This window comes from Schistocerca serialis, chromosome 10 (assembly GCF_023864345.2).
Source record: "Schistocerca serialis cubense isolate TAMUIC-IGC-003099 chromosome 10, iqSchSeri2.2, whole genome shotgun sequence".
Taxonomy (NCBI): Eukaryota; Metazoa; Arthropoda; class Insecta; order Orthoptera; family Acrididae; genus Schistocerca; species Schistocerca serialis.
Window position 1 is genome coordinate 180,043,907 of NC_064647.1, and position 20,954 is coordinate 180,064,860.

Below are 20,954 nucleotides of genomic sequence, written 5' to 3' on the forward strand. Positions count from 1 at the left end.
CTGGTACGGATCCCACACTGCTGAGCAGTATTCAAGCATTGGGCGAACAAGCGTACTGTAACCTACTTCCTTTGTTTCCGGATTGCATTTCCTTAGGATTCTTCCATTGAATCTCAGTCTGGCATCTGCTTTACCGACGATCAACATTATATGATCATTCCATTTTAAATCACTCCTAATGCGTACTCCCAGATAATTTATGGTATTAACTGCTTCCAGTTGCTGACCTGCTATTTTGTAGCTAAATGATAAAGGATCTATCTTTCTGTGTATTCGCAGCACATTACACTTGTCTACATTGAGATTCAATTGCCATTCCCTGCACCACGCGTCAGTTCGCTGCAGATCCTCCTGCATTTCAGTACAATTTTCCATTGTTACAACCTCTCGATACACCACAGCATCATCTGCAAAAAACCTCAGTGAACTTCCGATGTCATCCACAAGGTCATTTATGTATATTGTGAACAGCAACGGTCCTATGACACTCCCCTGCGGCACACCTGAAATCACTCTTACTTCGGAAGACTTCTCTCCATTGAGAATGACGTGCTGCGTCCTGTTATCTAGGAACTCCTCAATCCAATCACACAATTGGTCTGATAGTCCATATGCTCTTACTTTGTTCATTAAACGACTGTGGGGAACTGTATCGAACGCCTTGCGGAAGTCAAGAAACACGGCATCTACCTGTGAACCCGTGTCTATGGCCCTCTGAGTCTCATGGACGAGTAGCGCGAGCTGGGTTTCACATGACCGTCTTTTTCGAAACCCATGCTGATTCCTACAGAGTAGATTTCTTGTCTCCAGAAAAGTCATTATACTCGAACACAATACGTGTTCCAAAATTCTACAACTGATCGACGTTAGAGATATAGGTCTATAGTTCTGCACATCTGCTCGACGTCCCTTCTTGAAAACGGGGATGACCTGTGCCCTTTTCCAATCCTTTGGAACGCTACGCTCTTCTAGAGACCTACGGTACATCGCTGCAAGAAGGGGGGCAAGTTCCTTCGCGTACTCTGTGTAAAATGGAACTGGTATCCCATCAGGTCCAGCGGCCTTTCCTCTTTTGAGCGATTTTAATTGTTTCTCTATCCCTCTGTCGTCTATTTCGATATCTGCCATTTTGTCATCTGTGCGACAGTCTAGAGAAGGAACTACAGTGCAATCTTCCTCTGTGAAACAACTTTGGAAAAAGACATTTATTTTCCTTGTTTATTGCAAGCGAAAAGTATCTCGTTACTGGACTAATATTAAATGAATGATCTCATGGAGACATTTATGTGCTCTTATTTGCTATATAGGTGCTGTACCATCTTTTCCTATTTGCAGTAAGGTCTTTCAGTACACCTCCACACAGAAAATTCATGCTATCTTACCCATGTTATAATGGTAATGGTGGTGGTATGCTTTACATTGGCATGTGACCTTTTGAAAATTAATAACCTTTACAGTGTAATTAGGGTAATGTGCCCTTACAAAGATTTTTTTTTTTTTTTTTTTTGGGTAGGGCAAATGATAAGAAATTAATGACATCTGTATCATAGTTAAAGTAATGTGATAATTTCCAAAAAAGTTGAGGGATTAGTGATTTTGATTATTACAGATAAACTTCAGGAGGAAATGGGCCCTTGGGCAGAATATGTTAGGTTAAAATTTTGCTTCTTGCTATAATTTTTTTTTACCATTGTCTTGTACATAACAAGTTGCCAGGCCCAATACTTCACAGCTTATCATGTGGAAGGTACACATCGAAATAGCTACTCTGAAATGTCTCTCATAAGTGTAAACAAAGTTAGCTTTCCATTGAATGATGAGTGGGGGGAAATGCATGTGCAAGAAAATAGTTTTCATCCTGTTTGCTTGCTGAAGAAGATTTCTGCACTTTCCCAGTATTGATGATGGACACTGGCTGATGCACTGTGAAGGTGTACCATGATAGGAAGACAATACATCAGTCTTCCAGTAAAACAAACCTACACACAAGAGAGAGAGAGGGAATGAGCACGAATAATTCTGTAGCAGTTCTTTTTTTCCTTTCCATTCTTCCAACACTGCCATCCCGCCTCTTTGCCCCCCCCCCCTTTCCCTAGAAGAAAAATGTGGGAGGGGGGAGGAGAGAAGAAAACATTTTGCACCAAGGATTGAAGTTAGTTGGTGTGTATGCTTCATGACTTATTATACTTTGTTCACAATGTCACAATGAAATCTATTGTATTTAAAATAGCAGTTAAGTTTTGTGAACGCTTTTTCACTCTGTCAAAGAGTAAAAGATATTTCAAGAAGTGTGATTCAAACCCAGTGGCTCCAAAGTTGACCATGACCTGAGTGAAAGCCTTATGCCACTTGCTCTGTACCACAGTTAGCGAAACACCCTTTCATTCTCAAGTATACCTGAAATGTAGAAAAAGAGTAACTTTTTTATTTAATTGACACTGTTAATTTGCTCGCTCTGCTGTCTCCTTGTTAGACTAGTATTTTTTTGTCAATAAATGTAAGTCTTCCACAAGTTCACTTGTTTGATGGCATATGTCTTATATAAATTGATAACACTTAACATTTTTACTAGCAGCTATTTACGAGTACATACAGTTCTGTAGCAAACAAGGCTTGCCTGTAAGCTATAGAATATTGCACTTAAAAAGGGAGTTTTGGGGTGTATCCAGGAGAACAATAATTCCTCTTCCAATATTTTATCTGTGAGCATTTCAGTCACCAGCAAAGTAAGACAATAACTGAGCTCCTGAGTCACCAAGTGTACATGTTTACATATTGGTATGCCAGGCCATATGATTGAAAGCAATACTGTTGCGAAGCCCACAATCTCTATGGTAGTTGTTTTCTGAAGAAAAACAATGAATGACATTTTTAAAAGTGTGGAATTTCACTCGAATTTTACCATAACTTCACCAAAAACATATTTTATAGAGTGTTAGAACTTGTTGCTGCTATTAATATGCCATCAGGATAAGTTGCTATGTCAGGAAACAGCTGGAAGCATGTGGAAGTATTATATTGATATAGTACAGAAGTTTACCGTATTACTTGATTTTACAAAGCCCGTACTTTGTTCGATCGCTTAGTTCAGACACAAATAGCATTAATTTCGTATCTCATTAAATTACCATATGCCATTAAAAGTTGAATGTGGAAGTTGCTAACATCATGTTCATTGCAACAACCCTATCACCTCCTCCCAGCCCCCTTTTTTCTGGAAACACCATTTCCTCATTTCATTCCGTCCCTTACCTTCCCTTATCCCATCCACTTCCTTTCCTGTCCTGTTCGTTCCATCCATCCCCTCGTGAGGCCATTACCTGCCCTTGTGTCACCCCCCCCGTTCCCACCCCTTGTGTCGCCCCCCCCCCCCCCCCCCGTTCCCACCCCTTGTGTCGCCCCCCGTTCTCTCCTCTTGTGTCAATCCCCCGTTCCCTCCTCCTCGTGTCGATCCCCCATTCCCTCCTCTCGTGTCGCCCCCCCCCTCGTTCCCTCCCCTCATGGCGCCCCCCATTCCCTCCCCTCGTGTCTCCCATTCCCTCCCCTCGTGTCGCCCGTTCCCTCCCCACGTGCTGCCTGTTCCCTCCCCTCTTGCTGCCCATCCCTTTGCCTCTCTGCCCCTCCCTCTCGCGGCCTATGTCCCCTCCTGTGGCCTCTGTGCCCCTCCTGTGGCCCCCTCCCCCAGCCACTCCACAACCACACCTGTACACTCCGATCTCCCCCCCCCCCCCCCCCGCCCCACCCCTCCACATCAAGCCCTGCGGCTGCTCTTCCGTGCTTTTGTTCTACGCTCAACCCTTCTCCTCTCTTTTTGGACCTCCTCATGCCATTCCTCCCCTCACTTCACACCAGCATTTGCCTCTGCCCCCTTCCCCTCCCTTCTCATCAGCCTTTGCACCAACTTCCTTCACTCTGCACTACCTCCCATCCCTTTGCTTGGCCTTCTCTCCTTCTTTGCCACCTTCCCTATGTCTGCACCACCACCACCCCTCCCACTGCAACACTTTTCCCCCTCTGCACCACCTCCCTTTTATCCCCCTCATCTGTGCAACTTGTCCCCTCTGTGTCACCGCACTCCCTGCACCACCATCCCCCTCTGCGCCACAACCACCTTCTGCGCCACCCTCCACCATCTCCTCCTTCTGTACCAACTCCCACCTCATGTCCTCTCCACTACCTCCAACCTTCTGCACCACCATCCCCCTCTGCCACCACACCCCCTCTACACCCCATCTAAACCAGCTCCCCTCCCTGTGTGCCACCTGTTGCCCTCTGTGGCACCTCTCTCCACCCTCTATGCCCCATCTTCCCCCTCTGTGCTACCTCCCCTCCCTCCGTGCCACCTCTCCTCCACCTCTATACCACGTCCGCTCCACCTCTGTGCTAGCTCCTCTGCCTTTGTGCCCCCTGCCCTGTCTTCGCATCCCCCTTAGTGCCTCCTCCCCTCCCTCTGTGCTGCCATTTGTGTCTGCTCCCCTCCCTCTGTGCCACCATTTTGCCTCTCTTTTTTCAACCTCCTCCCCTCCTTTCAAGATGTCCTTTGCGCCTCCTCGTCTGCTTTCACGACACCCTTTGCTCCTCCTCCCTTCCTTACATAATTCCTTGTCTGCCGCTTCCCGTCTTGTTGCCCACTACTCCGACAATGCACTTCCTCCCCTCGTACCGTCCTTTGCTCCCCTCGCACCTCTCTTTGCTCCTTCTCCCTTCGCACTGCCCTTTGTGCGTCTTCCCCTCACGCCATACTGTGTGTCTCCTCCCCTCCTTTCGTGGCACTATTTGTGCCTGTGCCCCGCCATACGTATCTTATTCACCGCCCCGCCATTTGCCCCTTATCCCCAACGACGGCCGTGGCCCTTATCCCCTGCACTGCCCTTTGCTCCTTATCCCCTGCACCTCGTATTGCCCCTTATCTCCTGTGCCATCCTTAGACCCTTATCCCCTGTGCCGCCCTTTACCTTTATCTCCCGTGCTGCCCTTTACCCCAACTTTTGCCCATTATCCCCCACATTGCCTATTGCCCCTTATCTCCTGCACCACCATTTGCCTCCCTTTTCCTCAGATACCCTCCTCTTCCACCTTCATTTGCCTCAGATCCCTTCCACTTCCAATTGCCTTCGGCTCCCCTCCCTTTCCACCTCTCTTTGCCTAAGCTCCTCTCCCTTTCCACCTCCCTTTGTCTAAGCTCCTCTCCCTTTCCACCTCCCTTTGCCTCAGCTCCCCTCCCCTTCCACCTCCCTTTGCCTCAGCTCCCCTCCCCTTCCACCTCCCATTGCCTTGGCACCCCTCCCTTTCCACCCCCCATTGCCTCAGCTCCCCTCCCCTTCCACCTCCCTTTGCCTCGGCTCCCCTCCCCTTCCACCTCCCTTTGCCTCGGCTCCCCTCCCCTTCCACCTCCCTTTGCCTCGGCTCCCCTCCCCTTCCACCTCCCTTTGCCTCAGCTCCCCTCCCCTTCCACCTCCCTTTGCCTCGGCTCCCCTCCCCTTCCACCTCCCTTTGCCTCGGCTCCCCTCCCCTTCCACCTCCCTTTGCCTCGGCTCCCCTCCCCTTCCACCTCCCTTTGCTTCGTTGCCCCTCCCTTTCCACCTCCCTTTGCCTCGGCTCCCATCCCCTTCCACTTCCCTTTGCCTCGGCTCCCCTCCCCTTCCACCTCCCTTTGCCTCGGCTCCCCTCCCCTTCCACCTCCCTTTGCCTCGGCTCCCCTCCCCTTCCACCTCCCTTTGCCTCGGCTCCCCTCCCCTTCCACCTCCCTTTGCCTCGGCTCCCCTCCCCTTCCACCTCCCTTTGCCTCGGCTCCCCTCCCCTTCCACCTCCCTTTGCCTCGGCTCCCCTCCCCTTCCACCTCCCTTTGCCTCGGCTCCCCTCCCCTTCCACCTCCCTTTGCCTCGGCTGCCCCCCCTTCCACCTCCCTTTGCCTCGGCTGCCCTCCCCTTCCACCTCCCTTTGCCTCGGCCCCCCTCCCCTTCCACCTCCCTTTGCCTCGGCCCCCCTCCCCTTCCACCTCCATTTGCCTCGGCCCCTCCTCCCCTTCCAACTCCATGTGCCTCGGCCCTCCTCCCCTTCCACCTCCATGTGCCTCGGCCCTCCTCCCCTTCCACCTCCATGTGCCTCGGCCCTCCTCCCCTTCCACCTCCATGTGCCTCGGCCCTCCTCCCCTTCCACCTCCATGTGCCTCGGCCCTCCTCCCCTTCCACCTCCATGTGCCTCGGCCCTCCTCCCCTTCCACCTCCATGTGCCTCGGCCCTCCTCCCCTTCCACCTCCATGTGCCTCGGCCTCCTCCCCTTCCACCTCCATGTGCCTCGCCCCCCCTCCCCCTCCACCTCCCTTTGCCTAGGCCCCCCTCCCCCTCCACCTCCCTTTGCCTCGGCTCCCCTCCTACACCTCCCTTTGCCTCGGCTCCCCCCTTCCACCTCCCTTTGCCACGGCTCCCTCCCCTTCCACCTCCCTTTGCTTCGGCTCCCCTCCCCTTCCACCACCCGTTGCCTCGGCCCCCCTCCCCTTCCACCACCCGTTGCCTCGGCCCCCCTCCCCTTCCACCACCCGTTGCCTCGGCCCCCTCCCCTTCTACCTCCATGTGCCTCGGCCCCCTCCCCTTCCTCCTCCATGTGCCTCGGCCCCCTCCCCTTCCTCCTCCATGTGCCTCGGCCCCCTCCCCTTCCTCCTCCATGTGCCTCGGCCCCCTCCCCTTCCACCTCCATTTGCCTCGGCCCCCTCCCCTTCCACCTCCATTTGCCTCGGCCCCCTCCCCTTCCACCTCCATTTGCCTCGGCCCCCTCCCCCTTCCACCTCCATGTGCCTCGGCCCCCTCCCCTTCCACCTCCATGTGCCTCGGCCCCCCTCCCCTTCCACCTCCATGTGCCTCGGCCCCCCTCCCCTTCCACCTCCATGTGCCTCGGCCCCCCTCCCCTTCCGCCTCCATGTGCCTCGGCCCCCCTCCCCTTCCGCCTCCATGTGCCTCGGGCCCCCTCCCCTTCCGCCTCCATGTGCCTCGGGCCCCCTCCCCTTCCGCCTCCATGTGCCTCGGGCCCCCTCCCCTTCCGCCTCCATGTGCCTCGGCCCCCTCCTCTTCCGCCTCAGATCCCTTCCACTTCCAATTGCCTTCGGCTCCCCTCCCTTTCCACCTCTCTTTGCCTAAGCTCCTCTCCCTTTCCACCTCCCTTTGCCTAAGCTCCTCTCCCTTTCCACCTCCATTTGCCTCAGCTCCCCTCCCCTTCCACCTCCCTTTGCCTCGGCTCCCCTCCCACCTGCCAATGCCTCGGCTCCCCTCCCCTTCCACCTCCCTTTGCCTCGGCTCCCCTCCCCTTCCACCTCCCTTTGCCTCGGCTCCCCTCCCCTTCCACCTCCCTTTGCCTCGGCTCCCCTCCCCTTCCACCTCCCTTTGCCTCGGCTCCCCTCCCCTTCCACCTCCCTTTGCCTCAGCTCCCCTCCCCTCCCACTTCCCTTTGCCTCGGCTCCCCTCCCCTTCCACCTCCCTTTGCCTCGGCTCCCCTCCCCTTCCACCTCCCTTTGCCTCGGCTCCCCTCCCCTTCCACCTCCCTTTGCCTCGGCTCCCCTCCCCTTCCACCTCCCTTTGCCTCGGCTCCCCTCCCCTTCCACCTCCCTTTGCCTCGGCTCCCCTCCCCTTCCACCTCCCTTTGCCTCGGCTCCCCTCCCCTTCCACCTCCCTTTGCCTCAGCTCTCTTCCCATTCCACCTCCCATTGCCTCACCTCCCCTCTCTTTCCACCTCCCATTGCTGTAGCTCCCCCCCCCCCCCCCCCTTTGTCCCATTGATGATGGGAGGAAAGGGGAACCTGGATATTACTTCAGAAAAGATTTCTTTTATTCGATAAATATTCATTTCAGCCTTAATTGAGGGTGAAGAAGGATAATTACCAGCTCTAGCTGGACCTTGTGTAATAGAAATTACTATAGCAGGTCACTGTGAGGAGGAAAGCAATTACTTCTTCCAAGAATTTATCCACTATTCTAAGATTCCGTGCCACTGGTGGATTGAAATCAGTGAAGAAACTATACTTTCGGTACATAAACATTCTTGCTGCCAGTGCCTTCTTTTTGAGGTGCTAGTGATTTGTCTTTTTTTGGCTGTACTGTGGATGCAGTGTCATTCTTTTCTTTTTAGTTTTGTTCACTTTGTCGGCAGCCTCCAGTCTTTTAATGTACAGCATGTTTCGTTAAATGTTGTATCACCTTTGTTTCTGTTTTGCTGATTTTTACTTGTGATGTCAGAAAGACATAGCTCCAGTTCATATTATTTAATTAAATTACTCATACAAGTTGCCATATTTTACCTTCATTCTGCTCGAAATCCCTTCGTCATTGAGTCGCAGGAGCTATAGAGGGCACATCTGCAGACTTCTTTCCCCCTTGAAAGCACACCTGTGCCTGAATGCTTCGGCTTCTATTTGCAACATTTACATATCACCCTACGTGTTTTCATTCATGTGTGCAGGCTTGCCTTCGGTTTGGTGCAACATGAAGTTGCAGGATGGAGGGTAGTGACTTTAGGCAGTCTGCACAACTTATGCAGACTCTTGTTGTGAGCTAAAAGGTGATGCATATTCTTGATTAATTTTGTTAATTAATGGAGAGTTGCTTGCTGCATTAGCAGATAAGGCCCTATTGCAGGACACTTTATGTAGGTGACACCAGTGTGTGCAGTCAAGCCTCAATTATGAACCAAAGTTTGCTGCCCGGTATATTGTATGGGAGGGTGTAGCGTAGCCAACATGAGCTTGAATTATTAAACTTAAAACAAATGAGTGCTTAGACACGTTAATTGAATATATTGTTTGCACATAATTGATTATGTGTGAAACCATTGAAAACTGACGTGGCCAACTTTACAGTGTCCTCACATCATAAATGGGTATATAGCAGTCGGGAAGCTTCCGGGTGCGTTTTTGGAATAATGCTGCCACTGGTTTCTTAGCTTGCAATGTAGATTTTGTGTGTAGACACCTGTTTCCTGCAAGAACGGGATTGGCAGTTTTACCCAAATGGGTGGCGGGATGTAAAGCGGTGCAAAGCATTATTATACGTTACACCTGCTTTTCTTAAAGATGCATTTACACTGGTCATGTTTTACTCCAGTATTTGGGTGCAGTAGTGTTGCTTTCAAAATTACTTCTATACTATGTGATCAAAAGTATCCGGGCACCCGGCTGAAAATGACTTAATGCTGGAATTCAGTATGGTGTTGGCCCATCCCCTTAGCCTTGGTGACAGCTTCCACTCTCGCTGGCATACATTCAGTCAGGTGCTGGCAGGTTTGTTGGGGAATGGCAGCCCATTCTTCACGGAATGGTGCACTGAGGAGAGGTATCGATGCCAGTCAGTGAGACCTGGCACGAAGTCAGCGTTCCGAAACATCCCAAAGGTGTTCTGTAGGATTCAGGTCAGGACTCTGTGTAGGCCAGTACATTACAGGGATGTTATTGTCGTGTAACCACTTCTTCACTGGCTGTGCATTATGAACAGGTGGTCGATCTTGTTGAAACATACAGTCGCCATCCCTGAATTGCTTTTCAACAGTGGGAAACAAGAAGGTGCTTAAAACATCAATGTAGGCCTGTGCTGTGACATTGCCATGCAAAACAACAAGGGGTGCAAGTCCCCTCCAGGAAAAACATGACCACACCACTGCCTCCGAATTTTACTGTTGGCACTACACACACTGGCTGATGACGTTTACTGGGCATTCGCCATACCCACATTCTGCCATCGGATCACCAAATTGTGTACTGTGATTTATCACTCCACACAATGTTTTTCTAGTTTCAATCGTCCAATGTTGGCAACGAGGACTGATGTCTGTAGTGGAAAGTTTTTCACATAGTGGATGATGTGACCTCTTCCATCATCATGCTCCCTTATTGTTGTTTTATTATTATCATTATCATCATCTTCTTCTTCTTCTTTGTATTAATGACATAACAAAATTCAATTTCTGTACAGTCCTTGTTCTTTCTTTTTCATTCATTGCTCATTCATCTTGTCACCATATTACCTTTTTCTTTTTTCTATCTTTGTGGTTCTTCTTTTTTCCTGCCTCAATCCCCTTGAAAATAAAGTACGTGAATTGTAAAAGTGTTGCTGTCTGTTATTTCTAGCATTTTAATGGCTTTACTTTCCTGTTCTTTTCTTATTTATGTTATCCAGGCTATTCTTGATATCTCATTCCAGAAATAGTTGTCCTCTTAGCCTATTGCGTTTCATGTGGTAGAAACATCCAAAAGGAGAAATTTCCATTTTCATATTTCATATGTTGTTGTTGTTGTTGTTGTTGTTGTTGTTACTTGAAGCTTTATATATTTTATTTCCAGATCAAAACCCAAGTTCTAGAAAGCAGCAGAAAATTTATCATCATGGCCATCAACAAACAAATATTGCCGCTGAAACTTATTCCCCATTTTGTAAGTAGACCTAATTTATTTCACATTAGTACATTGACACATTTTTCTTAAGCTGAAATTATAGTTAGTCTATGGATCAAACTATTTAGAATACTTTTCTGCTTTCTGTAGCTAATATTTCTCACAATGACTGTGTGATAATTTAGTTCTTAGTGGTAGATATGTTCCATGTAAGCGCACCAGATAGAAAATTTGTCAGTCTTGGGAGATATTACATTAATGCTGTTTTAATACTGATCCTCTGTCGTCAATAATGTGATTGAAGAGAATCCACAAGTTTCTTCAGGTAGTACATCCAGCTGAAACTACTGAATAATGATTAGATCCTCTACAGATACCAAATTGCAGGGATATTGATTGCTATGTTTCACCTTCTGTTCCAGATAATCCTAGACATATTGTAAGGGGTCAAGATTGGTATATATAGTGAGTCTGTTGAGGTGTACTGAGGTGCCCAAGTTTGTCAAACTAGGAATGCATGTGCAGTCCAGTGAACTCGGCTGTTGTAATCTTAGAAGATAGGAGTTATTACAGCATATTCATTATGGAGATGTAGGATAAAGGGGAACATTTAGTCACCAAGAATGTCAAAATGGACGACCTGGTTCTCATTTGCTGTGATACAGGCGAGTGAGCCCAGGCTTTGGCACGAAAAGCACCTCCGAAACATCACAGAATCACGCCTGGCCTGAGAAACTGCTGGGTCAAATGTCTGTAAGGACCTTCAGAACACTCAACACCTTGTATTTTTCGCAAAGAATCAAAATTGTGACTCGTCGGACTATGCTACGTGTCTCCAGTAAGATTCTGTCTTGTTTCAGAGTTGTTCGGTACACTGAAGATCCACAGCTTTATGTGCCGCTCTGAGGAATGGCCTCGTGTGAAGTATCCACCTCCAGAACTCCACTGCGTGCAGTTCTCTCATCCACACGAAACTGGTCGAGAAGAGCCCGCATTTGCTGATAGCAGTTCTTGTCCGGTTTGAAACCAGTTGTCACTGGTGAGGCATGACACTGTTCATGAGCCACATTACAGGGCTGTGAGAGGTTCACAGTTCCTATTGGTACGCCAACAGACTGAGCGACTGGATTTGCAGTGTGGTCACGACACATCCAAACACGATGGCTCCTTTACGCCATTCTTCTGAGTCTGCGAGTAGACCTGTCTTACTCCTCTACCTAGCACAAACCCACCACTTCACTGCCAGAACTTTTGTCAGCAGTGGAGTGTCAAACAATTGCTGGGTAGCTGTGATTGTGAGTTCCTTTGATGGGGGAACTAACATTTGATGCAGTCAAGTTCAGTTAAGTCACCCTGATTTGAAATTAGGCATTGTATAGTGTTTAAATAATAATGGTTACAATGCTCAAAGCACGGTGTTCTTACAATCATATGGGAAGCTATAAACATTTACGAGGGTGTCATGTTCGGCAATTTTACAATGTGTAACAAAAATGGCTGTAAGCTTTAAGAAGGATTTACAACTTGAGCCTACAGTATTCTTTTAGCAAATGTTCAAAATATGAAAGCATTTGCTTTGCAAACTTAATAACATTATGACAATATTTATCCTCTATTTACAAATATATAGGAATTTCTACATCATCTAACTATTATATATAAGATATTCAGTGTTCTTGCTGAAGCATTACAGGCATATTTTGGGATGGGCACAAAAATAACTCATAATGACCATCACCTTCCTTCATATGTTCTCATTACTTGTAATGTGAAATGCTATTACGCAGACACATATGTATCACTCGTAGTGTTTGTTTATTGTTCACTTAACATAGTGACATGTTCCTCTACCACAGCAACGTGATTACAGTGGTTTTCCTTTACAGACTTGGGATTTCTTCCTGCTGAAACTTCTCCTTATGAGAAGTGAATCTACAAATTCAGAAAAAGAGCCCCATTTAGTAGAATGGGAGAGGAACATCGAAAGGTGTGAGCATCTCTATTACTAATTACTAAACGGCTAACCCAGCCAACGCTGCATGTCACAATTGCAGGTTGCTTATTAAACAGCTTACAGGAACAACAAAAATGTGTTTTTCAGTATTTTTTGGACAAATGTAAAAACTTAAATTGCTATGTAATGTACTCATTATGAGACATAGTCTTACGTTGAAGATTTAACATTGTAAGACTAGTATTACAGTTATAAACCGTGTGTGTGTGTGTGTGTGTGTGTGTGTGTGTGTGTGTGTGTGTCGAGGCAGCATAACTCACTGCACGCAAATTACCCATACTCTGTTCATCTGTTCATCCAGTATTTGAGATGAGAACACTTAGTGACTTACAACAAACTTTACTCATAATTTCAAATCTACATGAACCTTTTTCTCACTGATGTTGTTGTTGTCTTCAGTCCTGAGACTGGTTTCATACCCTCCACAAAATAATGAAAGCAAAAAAGATTTTTATTTACTACATTTTTGCAGTTCCTGCAGTGAAACTGTCTCTTAACAGCATTAAACTTTTTATTACTGCTTTACTACTAACCTTCTTTGCAACACATTTTGAGGTCAGTATCCACATATATCACTGAATGTACCTGTAAAATTATATCATTGTATGATGTAATTCATGAGATATGACACCATAAGCATTTAGATGCATGAAAAACTAGCTGTTGCTTAAAACAGATTCCAAATTACCCATACTATACTTATCCAGTGATTAATAATGAGAGAACTTAATGACTTCCAACAAACTTTAACCTTAATAAATCCATCAAAAAAAGTTAAGCACGTAATTGGTTCTCGTATCTTGAAATAACATAGATGTCTTATACTGTATTTTTTGTTAATACAGAATATTGCACAAAGAAAAACTACACTATATGTTCGTTTTGAATCAGTTATGAAGTGAAAAAGGAACATTATTTGAAAAAACAAAAAATTGCGATGTCCCACAGCATCAAAAAACAGTGCACTGTGTAGTAATCTGCAAGTCCTCCACAAACTTTCAGGCACTCTCAAATGCAATGGGACATGCTCAGTACCAACTCGTTGCAGGCCTTTTGAGACATATTTTCCCACTCCTCAGTGGCAGCATTTCTGAGAGCTTCAATCGTTAATGGAGGATGTTGATGACTAGAAATCGCTGTTTTGAGCATGCTCTCTGCATGCTCTATGCAATTCGTATCCTGTGAGCGTGCTGGCGAATCCATTCTTCGGATCCCACGTCCTGTCCGAAACCGACACAAACTGCGAGCACGTTGAGATCGGGCGTTATCATCTTGTAGAGTAAACCCTTCCCCTACAGTCTCTGCAAAACCACTGATTATGGATCGGAAAATGTTTTCAACACGACTGGGCCACCAGATTGTTGGTGACATTCCACAATTGCTGAGGTATGATTATGTTCCCCTGTTCACCTCCGTATGCAAACAGAGTTATCGTCAAGGTGCAAGTCCATTTGCACATCGTCTGTGAACAGCATTTTGGTCCAATGGTCTCGTGTCCAACATTCATGTGCCCTAAGCCCTCTTACACAAATACTCCTGTGATGTGGACGGAGTGGTGAACAGCCCCCTACAGGGAAGTCTGCTGCACACAGTTTGGGTACTTGCGGTAACGTCTGTGTCTTCTCGAAACTTGTGGCGCAGTGTAGTCGCTGTCTTTGTAGGGTGTGTCTGCGCACATTTCATTATGTACTGGTCCTGAGCTGCTGTAGTTTTGTGTGGACAGCCTTCGTGATGTTGATCCGCTGTTGAATGTGTTTCCTGAAACTTCCTCCACAGTCTGGAGACAACACTTCGATTAATGTGAAAAATATGGGACATACAATGCCGGCATTGCATTTCAGTAGGTGGACTATGGTGAGGTTGGGTTATGTCATTTGTGTGTATGTGGGGGGGGGGGGGGGGGGGGGAGGCGAAGACAGGAAGAGGGGCTGGGGAAGAATAGCTAGTGGCTCAGAGGGAGGCAGCAGGTTTGCCAACTATGAATGTGGGGGAGAGGAGTGCTAGGTGTGCAGGCTGTAGTTGAGACAGCATAAGAAGATCTCTGACAGCTCACAACGCCGTTGCTGGCACTCGTCAGCGAAACACTAATGGCAACGGGCACCAATAGTAGCTGTGTACGAAGTTCTGACAACAATGAAGCATTGCTGTAGAGACATTTACAAAATTGCATTACGTAATTGGTTCACTTAGGCCCACAAAGCTAGTGCGCCCTGCCCGCTGCAGTCAGGGATCAACCATAGGCACATGACGCGTGGGTGCCGGAGCCGGTGAGGTGCACCGGTGATGTGGGGGCATAGTTTGGTAGGGGGTGTCAGAACAGAAGAAGGGGAAATTATTTGATAGAGGGTGTGGGGACAGTGGGTTAAATGTAATTCCATACTTTTTCTTGCTTAGGTGCTTAACGTCAGATATTTAAAAATTAACTCATTTGTAAAATAATCATAAGTTTGAAGCTGTGTTATACGTGGGAGTTTGATTAGTAAAAGAATCAGGGACTTAGTGGTAATGTACTGATGGGTACTGTTGTTTATTGCTTATACCATCTCGTATCATTTTCAGTACAACTGGCTGAAGAAATCTTTCCTGTGCCTTGTCTCATATGCTCTCTGTTAGTGTTTGTCATGTAACACAAATATAAAATAGCTGAACAGGGTGATAATGTTGTCCACACCAAGAGGGCTTAACGCTCACTGGTTTTCATTTTGTCAAAACTGGTACAAAAATTTTAGCACACGCTCTTTGCGGCCCCTCGGTTTGACATCCACTAGGAGGAGACAAAATACATCTGCCTCTCTCTTTTTCTCATTTAATTTAGAATAACTGGAAATGAAATGGCAACAGAGATAAAATTCCTTAAGCGAGCACCTAATTGATAGTAAAGAATACTTGATGAGAAAAATAAAGATGATAATTTTATGTCATACCCCAAAACTAAACAGAAAGAGCTACGTGACAGCCAGGGGAGTTGTGATGTGTTACAACCTCGCCCGCTTTTAAGTATGTTTTCATATGTATATTGTGAGGCAATAATGTATCCACTGAATATTACAAGCATCTGATGCCCTAGAACAAAACCCAGCCAGTAGGATACCCTTTTATTATTCAAAAATCACATTATTGAGATGAGGCTTTTGAGTACTGCAAATGTTACTTCAGGTAAAGTTGGGTACTTCAGGTAAAGTTGGGAAGTCCTGTTGTTCAGTGTAAATTTGATCTGCAGAGTAGGCAGCTTTTGTAGGTAGTCATTTTGTGCTATTTCATTCAAAAGATTAATGTAGATAACTTTTTTGTTGGATGGTTTATTGCCGCTGGAAATTCGTCCACAGATGAAGTAGTTTTGCCTCATTCCTCATTATTTTCAATAGTGAAGAAAGGAATGCAGATGTGTCCATGAATCTTTTGAAGATATTGTATTGAATGATGTCCCAAAACTACAATTACAGATGAAAACATAAAAAAAGCTGAGTATTGTATTCTACAATGGATGATTATGAATGTCCAATGTATTCATCACCTTAAGCATATTCAGTGAAGATTGCAGATTGCTGAACAACATCAAAAATCAGAATAAAGTATCAGGGCAATATCTGAAGTGTTTTAAAAAGAATGTAAGTTTTTTTGGTGCTGTTTAGTTACTGTGGATGAGACAAGAGTCCACAGTTTCATCCTAGAAGAAAACAGCCATAAAAAAAGGGGGTTGAGGTCCACTCTGCACCACAAAATGTGATGTCACATTCATTTGCTTGGAAAATTTACAGCAAGCATTTACTGGGATGCAAAAGGGATTTCTCTCCTCAATTGCCTCACAAAGAGTAAAATAGCATCTGTTGAATACTGTGAAATTATCGTAGACTGACTAGATGGGAAAAAAAAGTATGTGAGAAGAGAGTTGGATCTCAAAAGGAGAAGACAATCTTTCATCGGGACAATCTTGTTACCCTCAGAGGTGTTCTACAGTGGAAAACTGAATGGCATTAGAAACAGGCTTGTCATTTACCAGATTTTGCTCCTCAGTTTTCCACCTACTCCTGCATCTAAAGATATTTATGGTTGAAAATGTTGAGAGCCAGTGGAATGCAGCTACAGATGCCTATTTGTAGACCTTGCAGAATCACACTTAAAGCATGAAATGAACTCATCAAAACATATGACATAATACTCTGACCTCTGAATGCATCTCTTAACATTTCACCTTGCCCCTGTATTGCTCAGTGGTCTTGTGACATTATGAGTACCATCTGTTAAACAAATAAAATTATAAATATGAATATAATAGAGGGAAACATTCCACGTGGGAAAAATATATCTAAAAACAAAGATGATGTGACTTACCAAACAAAAGTTTGGTAAGGTAAGTCTTTCCGCTCCCGGGATTGGAATGACTCCTTACCCTCTCCCTTAAAACCCACATCCTTTCGTCTTTCCTCTCCCTCCCTCTTTCCTGACGAAGCAACCGTTGGTTGCGAAAGCCTGAATTTTGTGTGTATGTTTGTGTTTGTTTGTGTGTCTATCGACCTGCCAGCACTTTCGTTTGGTAAGTCACATCATCTTTGTTTTTAGATATATAAAATTATAAATAACTACACATGGGCCAGAAACTGGTGCAAAACATTTCCCTTCTTGAAATTAAGGTTCGTAGAGTTTATTTGAACAACTTGGTAACTGCAGTATTAAACGAGTGTAAGTGGGTGGAGACAATACAGCTACAATGTTAATCAGTTAGCGCCAAATTAATTTTTGTTAAATTTTTTTATGTTTACTACTTTTACCTTGTTTGTTATATTGAAAAAGAAGCATTTAAAGTGAAGAAAGTTAATTTTTTACAATTCTTGTTTTAATAAAATATATTACACCATGTACGTAATGCTAAGCACAATTGAGAACAAAATGTACATTCATATGAAATGATTACACATTCTTGTTCTGAAAGAAACAAATTAAACATGAGTGCACAGTACAAATCAAAAACAAAAACAACTAATTATTTGTGGTGATCAGAAGCAAAACACTCAATATACAGGTATAGTCTCACATTATACTTCTTGCACTTGGTACTTGCTGAGTTCCTTTATTTTCATAATCAGGTGCTTCATTCCATGAAACTGGAGCTAGTGGGCTTGTATTCTGAGTGGATGGAGGATCCAGGAACTTCAATGTGTTTCCTTGACCACTAAGAATTTCTTTTAACATTAATTATTGGGTTCAGAACAGTTGTATTTGATTCTGTAGAAACAGTGAAATTGTCCTGCTATTTAAACAACAACAGACCACGTTCTTTTCGTTTAGCAGAATGAATAGCACCTTTTTGTCTTTCTCTATTTCCTTCTTATTTGGAAGGGGACAATGTTGGGGGATACAGTTTTCCCTTAAAGTCCTGATGTCACCAAAACCTTGTTCCCTAAGCAAAATTAGAATAGCAGTAGGCATAGTAGAATAATTAGCACGTGTCCACATGCGACCAATTCTCGAGTACCGTTCGTCAGCCTGGAGGGTGTCCTGAGTTAGATTGACAGATGAGAGAAGACATAAAAAGTTGACCCGCAAAGTTCATTATAGGTTTGTCGGGTCAGCATAAGATACAGAAATGTTCAACAAACTGCAGTGTGAGGCAGTACTAAAAAGACATTGTGCATTATGGGCAGCTGTACTTACAAAATTCCAAAAGCTCACATTTTAAAATGGGTCACAAAATGTACTAATTTCTCTGACATTCATTCCCACAGAATGGTAAGTGTTAAAAATGATGCAGGTACACAACAAACTCCTAGCCACACACTGTATAGAGTAGATGTAGACATGTAGGCAAAAGCTCACCATATACAGGAATGTGTGAGGACAGAATTACACAAGGAATTGTTTTAAGTAAGGAGAAGTTTCCCGAAGTAAGAAATCTAACTACTGGGTGATGTTGCAGCCCTCTGACAGAAATATTGGCATCTAACTGGAGTGAACACCTGCACTGGCTTTGAGTGTGCTGTGAAATTCCTGCAGCGGCAATCGTACACAGATTTTATCTCAGTGTCACTTAGCTGCGAGCTCCCAGTCCAGTTATGAGCAGCTCAGTGTGTTGAGTAAAGTAGTTTCCAAGCAGGAAAGAGTCACGCAAAGTTCCCTGCAGGTGTATGAACAGAAGCAGAAATGTCTGGCAGTCAAACTCTGCTACTGTACTGAGCTAGGGCATGAAATGCTCAGTGGCACAGGTATGGTCCATAAACTTCTGTTTGCAGTCAATGTAACAAGGAAAATCCACACAAGCATGTACTGGGAACTTAACTAAACTTAAGTTTCCGAGTTATCAACAGCAGGATGTAAATTCCACTCGAATGCACGGGATAACATGAAAATACTCCTTGGCATGCTGAATTAGAAACCTTATTGCTTTTATCTTAAATCCAGTACACAAAAGTAAGGTCTGAGCAGAAGTCCTGCATAAATGTCTGGTGGTTTCTTGTGGTTTATTTTACTATTTATAAGAAGACTAGCTCAGCAATGTCGCACACACTTAATTTATCATTATATAAATAATAATTTATTTTGCATCATACAACATTAAATTAACATGCATTTTAGCATGCTTTGCATAATTTACGTAAATTGGCTGATAGGGTCATTAATTTTAAATTTTTATATCATGTAAGATACTTCACTTGTGGATGAGACCTATCATTTGCGGAAAAAAAACGACACATTGTGTTGGGAGATGTCAGATGAGGGTTCTGTGTGGAGAGACAATACAAAGAGCCTGTGTTTCATTTCTGGGTGCTGGCCAGCAACACAGTCAAAAGTCCTAAGTTTTGCGAGAGATGTCGATGTTGAACTCAGATGCTTTCGCGAAAGATTTTATGTTGTTAACTTTAACGTTTTTGTCAGGTGTCTTGACAGAATGGAGTAATAGGTATAGGAAATGAATTATGTTCTTTATTTAGTGGTGTTCAGTCAAGTATTGAGAACACTGGCTAGTAATTACATTGCTATCTCAAGGGATTTGTTTTCTTTTTTTTTAATAAACATTTTTATTTAAAACTACAAACTATAGTGTCATCTAGTTTACTCCATTAGCAGCCAGCATTACATTATGGTACATATGACAGGACTGGACTTTCACTGATTTCTTGCAAAACAATGAGCTACTGTAATCTTGTTACACCTGTTTAAGGCCTGTTGAAGATATTTTCTTTCATTCCTGTATTATTAGTTGTGAGACGCTGTCTATTACGGAGAATAACTGCCAGTTGCATTACATTTACTTCTTCTTCTTCTTCTTCTTCTTCTTCCAGTCTGAATCTGATCACACAATTGATTTAGATTTAGTATAACTATTAAAATAATGTTCTATTGGGTTTCATTTATTTAAATTTAATCAGTATTATTTGTGTCATACAGACACATGCTAATTCTTGATCTTTACACAAAAGTAATGCTAAGCAGTAATTAGAGCACTTGAATAATGTTTTGTGCACGAATTACACTTTCTTACTTCCTTAAGATTCTTCCAATAAATCTCTGTCTGGCATCTGCCTTTCCATGTCTAGATTTGTCCAGTCAGTCCACTTTAAAACTCACAGACATAATCTCCTAGATATTCAAATACTTCTATTCAATTCTTTTTCTGTATCAGGTGTTCCAGTCTCGTTACTAATTTGCTACAACTGTCATATAATTGTGTATTTGATAATTTCACATCTCCAATTTCTCTGCTGTGCATTAGCTGAGCAATTTTAAGAAGAGTGGTAGTACAGACTCTACCCGTGTACACAAATCAGAAATCCATTGGAACCAAAAGCACTTTTCAAGGATTGTACATATAGAGAAACATTTCATTTTGTGTTTCTGTCAACATTTTGTTCTCAAAACAAATCTTGTGCAATCTACGGTAAATTGTGTGAGGGTCATTTTTAAAGTGAGAACCTATTTGCAATAGAGTAAGAGAAACTTTATTTACGAAAGAAGATTGTATCACAAACTACAGTGAGCACATTTTCCTTTTTTCAATTTAGTCACCAAAGAACATTTAAACATTTGTCAAGCCATTGCACCAGCTTTTGGATCCAAGCATCAAAGAATGCTGCTGCCTGATCGTCAAACCAGTTAGCAACACTTTTTTTCATCGTGTAATAATTTTCCAAGTGCTTTCCATCAAGAAATTCCTTCAGTTTTGGATTTTGGAAACAGATGAAAATCTAATGGTGCTAAGTCAGGGTGGTATGGCGGATGAACCAGTAATTCCCAATGAAACTTGTGCAGTCACGTCTTTATTCTTGCCGCAATGTGAGGCCGAGCATTGTCATGAAGCAGAATGACACAGCTAGAGAGCAGTCCCTGCTGGTGATTTTGAACAGCGTTCGCCTAAGCTTTAATAATGTTTCAAAGTTCGTATTAGTATTTATGGTCATTTCCCTTGGCAAAAAGTCTAACAGAGGCATGCCTTTCTGGTCCCAAAACACCATGGCGATGATTTTCCATGTTGAAGATTCTCGTTTGAATTTTCATGGTTTCATTGGGGAGTTTGAATGATGCCACTCACTGTATTGATGGTTATTCTCTGGAGTGTAGTGCGCAATCCATGTT

At 44.5% G+C, this 20,954-nt stretch overlaps 1 protein-coding gene across 8 annotated transcripts in view; it reads left to right on the forward strand.

The window, feature by feature from the left end:
- The window catches only part of LOC126424772 (uncharacterized), a 112,037-nt gene that overhangs the window by 51,807 nt on the left and 39,276 nt on the right, over positions 1-20,954 (forward strand). For 6 of the 8 annotated variants that reach the window (XM_050087524.1, XM_050087525.1, XM_050087526.1 and 3 more), the window contains 2 exons: positions 10,322-10,411; positions 12,259-12,359. In XM_050087524.1, coding sequence (XP_049943481.1) covers positions 10,322-10,411; positions 12,259-12,302 — 134 coding nt within the window. In that variant the 3' untranslated portion in view covers positions 12,303-12,359. Of the gene's footprint in view, positions 1-10,321; positions 10,412-11,232; positions 12,237-12,258; positions 12,360-20,954 lie in introns of those variants that run through there. The other 2 variants (XM_050087529.1, XM_050087527.1) reach the window with 2 other exon arrangements.